The sequence below is a fragment of the Falco naumanni genome, unplaced genomic scaffold (genome assembly GCF_017639655.2).
Source record: "Falco naumanni isolate bFalNau1 unplaced genomic scaffold, bFalNau1.pat scaffold_154_arrow_pat_ctg1, whole genome shotgun sequence".
Lineage (NCBI taxonomy): Eukaryota > Metazoa > Chordata > Aves > Falconiformes > Falconidae > Falco > Falco naumanni.
In genome coordinates this window covers 41,788-49,246 of record NW_024427376.1, presented here as the reverse complement: position 1 = coordinate 49,246, position 7,459 = coordinate 41,788, and the positions used below count along the sequence as shown (strand labels likewise).

Sequence of the window (7,459 nt, the reverse complement as noted above, 5' to 3'; positions counted from 1 at the left end):
CCACGCGCGCACAGCTGGCGGGAAGAGGCGGCCCCTCGGCCTCGTGCCCAGCACAGGCTTCGCTGCAGGCCTACGAGAGGTAAAGCCGGTCCCGGGGCACCATCCTGGTGAAGAAGAGAGAAGTGCGTGACCTGCCAACACAGGGGTGGCCCCGCCCCCATGCGCCCTTTGGTCGGTTGCTATGGGAACGAGTCGGGCTGTTCCCCTGGCAACCGGCTGACAAAGGGCACACAGGGAGGGACCACCCGTATGTTGGGAGGTCACACACATCTCTTCTTGACCACGATGGCGGCAGGCCCCTCGGCCTCGTGCCCAGCACAGGCTTAGCTGCGGGCCTACTAGAGGTAAAGCCAACTTGGGGTGTCCCCCTTTCCAAGAGGCTTCTTAGGTTGCACATCCTCTGCCTTCCTAACGAGGAGCTCTGGTTTTGATGCCCACTGTGCTATCAGGAAAAATCCCCCCTCAGTTTCTGTGTGGTTCAGCAAGAGAACAGGGCAGCAGACTGGCCCTGTAGGCGCTTCTCAAGAGGCCGGCTGGAAAAGTGCTCAGGAAACACGTCATTTGCCTTCCTGGAGTGACTTGTGTGCATCTTGAGTGGTGCTGGTAATAGTGTTGCCTCCTCTGTCTCTTCCAGTGGCATACCCGGATTGTGTGTGTGCGTGGGAAGTCGACGATGAGCTCGGTGGCAGTTTTGAGCCAGGAGAGCTTTGCCAAACACCGCAGTGGCTTGACGCAGCAGCAGGTGAAAGGTGAGAAGACACAGCTGAGTTCCTGTGATGTGCCTCTAAATGGAGACTGCGCAGGCAAGGTTCCTTGCTGTTAGCCAAGCTCGCTCCATGCCTCCGGCTCCCCCTAAGTGTCCAGGCACGGCGTTCGCCATTCCTAGGCTGGCGGCCTGCCAGACTCTGGCTTTCCACCAACAGGAGCACATCGGTGGTGCTGCACAGTGCCGGGCCAGGCGGAGGCAAGCCTCAGATCTTCACAGAGCTCTGGCTAGCAACGCTGTCAGCCGTGGGGCAGGGCATGTGCAAGCAGGGGTCATTGGGCTGCAAGAGAGCCTTGTGGGATCAGTGTGCTGGATTGTCACTTCCTCCTCTGCTCAGCCAGGTGCTGGGGAAAGTCAGTATAACCGTATTGGCTGACTCACTGATGGGTCTCGGCACCCATTCTCCAGCTGCGAGCTGGCCCGCTTGGCACAGACCAGTGCCCAGCTGAGTCGAACATAAGCTACAGGCTTTCCCTGGACTCTGCCCCAACTAGAGTGCTTCTGCTTCTCCCTGCCTTCTTCCTGGGCATGTGTCTGTCTTGTCCCCTTCTGACCTACAGCCTTGCTGTGTCCCTTTGATTTCTTTCTGCTTGGCCTGTTGTCCCCTGATGAAGCTCCTCTCAACAAAGCTGGCGATAATGTGCTGTGTTTGCTGCCACCATTCACTTGCACGGTTGCTTCCTGCATCCATAGCGGCACCTACTGCAGTCTGTGCTGTGCTGAGCTCAGCTGAGCTCCAGACTCGGCTGCTCTCCACAAGCATAACTGTAGCAGGGTGAACAGTAGTGCACAAGTCCTTTGTTGCCCCTCTTTGATGATGCCTCAATAGAGTTGCACTGCCTATGAATGGGGACGTTTCTGTGGGGACAGCATCTCATTGGCCTTGTTTGCTTCACCCCAGTAACAGCTTTAAACTCGGAAGAAGAGAAGGATCCTCCCACCTACGAGGAAGCCTTCCCTGCGCTCCCTGAGAAAGCACCATGTTTGGAAGCTGCCCGGGAACCTGCTGGGCCCTGGAGCAAAATCCGGCCAATAAAGGCTTCTGTCATCACTCAGGTTGGTGGGAGTGGGTGTCTTATCTCCCTCCTTTTCATCCCTCCAAAAAGTAGGTGAAGCGAAGCTTTCCCTGGAGTATGAGATCCCTTAGTGTGCCAGAGTAACTGCCTCTTTGCTGTCCTTTGCCCTGGGGCACAAGGAAGACTGCGGCTGAATGCTAGGACGGCTCTGGAGGGGGAGGGATGTGTTGAAAACTGCCCAGACAAAGCTCTGCATCCCTGTTGCACACTCAGCTGGAACAGGCCTGAAGGGAGGATTGCAGAGGGAGGCACTGACAATCAAAAGCACACTGACACCTTGCTGTGCCCTGCTTGTGTCTGTCCCGTGGCTGAGCAGGTGTTCCATGTGCCACTGGAGGAGAGGAAGTACAAGGACATGGATCAGTTGGGAGAAAGCAAGCAGGCCAAGATCTGCCTTGACATCATGCAGAAGACGGGAGCTCACCTGGAGCTGTCTCTCGCAAAGGACCAGGGCCTTTCGATCGTGGTCTCTGGCAAGCCGGAAGCAGTCACGAAGGCTCGGAAGCAGATTGTCGCTCGACTGCAGACTCAGGTGAGGGCATCTAACTGTTTCTGCCTTCATCTTTGCTCTTCCCCAAGACTCGCAAATGCTTTGAGACCCTTGGGCCCATGTGCTTGTAAGCCAAAGAGGTGTGTTGTTACATGACTAATTCAGCTTTGCCATACGTTTTCAAAGCACCCAATTGACAATTTGGAATGGGAATGAGGCTTAAAATAGGGTTCCAAGGTAATTACAGGCCGTGGTGTTGCATGAAGCGTGGAGTCTGCGATCTCCGGAACATTTGAGTTGCAACCAGTGACTTTGTGCTGAGGTGCTGGTGCTGGAGGGGGTGCAGGAGTAGTAGTGTGTAGGAGGAGTAGGAGGGCAAAGCTAGTAGTGTGTGAGAACGGGACTGTGCTTTTCCTGAAGCCCTTCAGAGGAGAACGTGGAAGGCTGGGAGAAAGAAAAGTAGAGAAAAGGAAGTCCTGCCAAAAGCCAAAAGCTTCGGGTCAGGGTTCTGCCTTGTGTAGCTCAAGGCACACTGGTAAGGAGCCACAACCCTGTTGTTTCGGTTGCTTCAGTCCTCTAGGTTTTGATCTCTTACCTTAAGGTTCTCGAGCTCATAGTCAAGGTGGTAGCTCTTGTTAGGATGTATCGCAGCCAGGTGTTGCAGTGTGTTTTAAAGTATAATGCCAAAGGTAGGTAATGCGATGTTAATACCATGTCTGCTTAGTGCTGTTCAGCCCCTGTGTCATACCCTGCCAGAGGAAAGAGAAAGGAACGAAACCCTACATCCACAATGTGCATCTGAAAAATCAGTTCAGGTCGTGCCGCCACAGATCCGTGAGCCACTGTTCTCAAATATACCTCCTACTGCCCTGGCCCCAGGTCTGGAAGGTGTGTCTGTATTCCAGCTTCTCTTAGGCTTGGCTGGCTTCAGGACAGGAACACAGAGCTGAAAAGTCACACCGAGTGATCTTTTCTTCATCTTTTATTTTTCCATTATAGCTTGAATGTTCATTGTCTGATTGCTGTTAGTGGTTACCTAATCCCAGGGACCAGGAGCACGATAGCAGTCATCAGCTACCAGACCTGTACAAACTCAGTGAGAAGGGAAGAAGTACGAAGCCCTTGTATAGACCAGCCCTTTAATGGTAGATTGAGAAGGACCCCTTTTGCATGTGGGGCCTTCTAGAAGCAGTCCCAGGAGCAGCACGTGCTACACTTGAAGACACCTTAGCACTTAAGTAGCGGTGAGCATCTGCTAGCTGCCTGCCTCCTGCAGTAGGTTTCTGGTGTTGAATTTCTCTTTCCTAGGAGTCATACTGTATGTCTTGTTCTCTGTAGCCTTGGCAGCAGGTGTCAGAGTTCAGATAAACTCCAGCTGTGCGCTGTCATCTCAGTTGTTGTCTGGTGTCTTACACTGGAGGAGAGGCACCTCCTCGTCTGTGTCGGAAGGCCTTTGCTAATTCAGGGTACCGCTCCTGTGCAAACAGAAGGGTTTTGAGGGAACGGTGGGGTCTATACTCCTGGCACGGAGGCGCTGTAGATCAACTGGTACAGTGTCAGCCCTCAGACAGAGTGTGCTGGGAAGGCGTTGTGTTTGCTCTGAGGAGCAGTACCACTGAGCAGCGTCTACCTTGCTGTCCCTGGCTCTGTTCCTGTGGATCTGCCAGTGCAGGCAAGGCTTCTCACAGATGCTTGGTTCTTCTGCTGCAGGCTTCAGCAACAGTTGCCATCCCCAAGGAGCACCACCGCTTTGTCATTGGAAAGAAGGGTGAGAAGCTGCAGGACCTGAAGCTCAAAACTGCAACCAAAATGCAGGTCCCCCGCCCAGATGACCCCAGCAACCAGATCAAGATCAGCGGCACTAAAGAAGGGATTGAGAAGGCCCGGCACGAGATCCTGCTTATCTCCGCTGAGCAGGTACCTCAGTACTGTGATCTCTCTCATGGCATTGGCTGCTCAGCCATTTTGCTTCCCCGTGGTGTAGTCGGAGTTTGCAGCCACCGTGGCTACAGTCAGTGGCTAACAGTCTGAACGGAGACGTATGCTGTGCCACTCGCTGGCTGTGTGAGCACCGCTGCCAGGTCCTGAAACTTCTTGTGCTGCGTTTTGTCCATCTCTGAAGCCAAAACAAGCATTTGATAGTTGAAGCGACGCGTCTTAGGTGCCAGCTGAGATAAGGCAGGAGATCACAGGGGTGAATATCGTAAACAAGGAGCAGCAGCAGCAACCGTATTTGTAGATTGAAAGAGGTGGAGATCTACAAGCCCGCCAACTGAGAAGGTTGCTTGGGCCAGAGTGTCAGGCAGGACACCCCTGGGAACTTAGCTGTGCCTGGCAGAGACTGTAATATAGAGGGCAGTTCCCACCAAGGTCTGTTGTGGGCTCTTCCAGGATAAGCGTGCCGTGGAGCGGCTGGACGTGGAGAAAGTGTACCACCCTTTCATTGCTGGCCCCTACAACAAGCTGGTGAGGGAGCTCATGCAGGACACAGGGACGCGCATCCACATTCCTCCACCCAGTGTCAACAAGACCGAGATAGTCTTCACCGGAGAAAAGGAGCAACTAGCCCAGGCTGTGGCTCGAGTTAAGAAGATCTATGAGGAGAAGGTACGGATGGTCCATAAAGCTTCCCACCTTCCCCTGGCACCTGCTCCTAGGCACTCTTCCCTTCTTGTTCTACTTTTGTGCATCCCTCCGTTGCATCTGGCTCAGCAGCCCTTGCAGTACATGACCCCGAATCCTACCGTTTCCTCACTCGGCAGAGTGGGAGCTGGGCTGATACTATCCGGGAGGTGACAGATTTCTCGCTTTTCTGTATCATGGGACTTAGCAGGCCACCAAGAGCTCCCCTGGCTCTTGTTCACACCGGTGCTACTAAGGAAGGAAAGAAGTGTGAAGTCTGCAGTGGTGGCCAGCTGACAGTATCAAAGTTGCTACCTAAGTAGAAGTTGCTGAAGAGCGAATGTCACTCCAGTTTATTTCCCACAGCCAACGCTGCTGTGAATATCCTTGTTGTGGGTTGCTGGGCTGTTTGTCCTCGTGGTTAGGTCTGTATTTGTACCGGTCTGGATTTCAACAATCGGCTTATAGCCTGCACAGTGTTGCATCACGGCACTGCCTGGGAGACGGCTGGGAGTTGAACCCTGTTGTCCAACGGGGGGACGGGGGGGACGACAACGACATGCCTGTGTGTGCGTGTGGTCTCTTCCATGCCGTGTCCCAGGGAGCTTGACACAGCATGCTAGTTTTGTACTTCCCCTGTGAATTTTTGAGCACAAGGCTTTCTGTAGGCAGGGGCCCAAGGGGTGCTAGGGTACTGCCGAGCCACTGTGCTCAGCTTGGCTTTGCTCTTTGCTGGGCGCAGAGTCTGACTGCATCTTGTGCCTCTTCCTGTCGCTCTTGTCCTTCCCCGCCCCCTTGTGATTGACGCCTCAGTGTCTCTGCCCCTACAGAAAAAGAAGACTACTACTATTGCAGTGGAGGTGAAGAAGTCCCAGCACAAGTATGTCATCGGCCCCAAGGGGAATTCCCTGCAGGAGATCTTGGAGAAGACTGGAGTCTCTGTCGAGATCCCACCCATTGACAGTAGCTCGGAGACGCTGATACTGCGAGGCGAGCCTGAAAAACTGGGGCAAGCATTGACTGAAGTCTATGCAAAGGTACTGACAAGATGGGCTAGGCCTCCTTTGAAGGTCCCATGAAGATACATTTGTGAGCACTGACGGCTGTAGCGGGGGTGCTCTCTCTTGGGCCATTAGAGGTGCAGCTTAGAAGTCAATACCGGAGGTGCAGCATGGGAATTGGAACTGAATTGTTGTGAAGGCCTCTTCCAGTTTGTCCATCAAACAGCTTCTCTGTTTTTCTGTCTCTCAGGCCAACAGTTTTACCGTCTCCTCGGTCTCTGCCCCCTCTTGGCTTCATCGTTTCATTATTGGAAAGAAAGGACAGAACCTGGCCAAAATAACTCAGCAGGTGCCAAAGGTATGGATGAGCTGGTTAGCTTAGCACCCCCGGCGTAGAAAAAGGTTTAGTCCAGATCACTCGTCACGGGAGAGAGAGGTGTATTCTAGCGTGGGTAAACCCAGGGGGAAATGACACAGATCTTTGCTGTTCAAGGGAACCCTCTCTTTTACTGCTGCAAACACTGCTCATCCTATGTTATTGTCATGGGTTGAGCCCTTCCAAGGAAGCTTTATGTGGTGCTGTTTTGAGAACTGATGTAGCAGGATACCTGGAAATGGCGAGTGCAGCAAGGCTTCTCCCTGGTGAGTTAGACGGTATCTAGATAAAGGCTAGATGAGTAAACTTCTCCAAAGCCCTTGCAGAAACCGGGACAGCACCAGAGCCTTGGGCTCTAGGCACTGCCATATGGCTGACATTGTTAAGTTACTGACTTGGGAAATTGTGGGGATTTTGTTTGGGCTTTTTGGGAAGAGGCGCATCTCTTAGTGGCAGGGATCGATGGTGTAGGCCTGACCAAGAGCATTGGCCTGGCTTGGATCTTGGCAAATTCTTAAGAGATTCATTGTCTTTCACCTCAAGGTTCGCATCAAATTCACTGGAGGAGAGGATAACATCACTTTGGAAGGGCCTACAGAAGATGTGCATGTGGCTCAGGAACAGATTGAAGCCATGGTGAAGGAACTGATGAGCTGGAGTTACTAGTTCCAGTAAGAAACTGGGGGAAGAAGGGGCAACAGAGCAGAGGGGCCCCTGCTTAGGGCCCTGCTTAGGGCCAGAAAAAATTAGAACTCGGTTTTTGGCAATTGTTCATTGAAACACGTACTTTGTGTGCTAACGCAAACTGTCAGCATTCCTAGAGTTGTATGTAACATGCTGCCTGTGTGGCTGAGGGCTGCCCGGCAAGTGTGATGTGTGTGAGAGACACAGTTCAACTGTGAAGTGAGTGGGGGGTCCCGATCTGCGTTTCCGTGTTCCCCGCGAGGGGGCCGGCCAGAGACAGACGAAGCGATTGAAAAGTCGATGTATGAAGTGGTGGAATGCACTATTAGATATTAGAACGGGGAACTGTGGACCAAACACTAGAACGAATATCATTTGGGACAAGCACGAACGCGGGGCCCCAGGTCAGTAAAGGGGAGTCAGAGGCCTTGGGAATACAGCCTA

The 7,459-nt window shown here is 53.1% G+C and overlaps 1 protein-coding gene across 1 annotated transcript; it reads left to right on the top strand.

Moving 5' to 3' along the window:
• The first annotated feature begins 673 nt into the window (after positions 1 to 673).
• Positions 674 to 6,997, top strand: LOC121082023 (vigilin-like). Its single transcript, XM_040581360.1, has 8 exons — positions 674 to 749; positions 1,668 to 1,822; positions 2,159 to 2,374; positions 4,043 to 4,249; positions 4,724 to 4,939; positions 5,785 to 5,991; positions 6,206 to 6,313; positions 6,875 to 6,997. Exons 1-8 carry the CDS (start codon positions 674 to 676, stop codon positions 6,995 to 6,997), a joined length of 1,308 nt encoding a protein of 435 aa, XP_040437294.1.
• Positions 6,998 to 7,459: the final 462 nt, after the last annotated feature.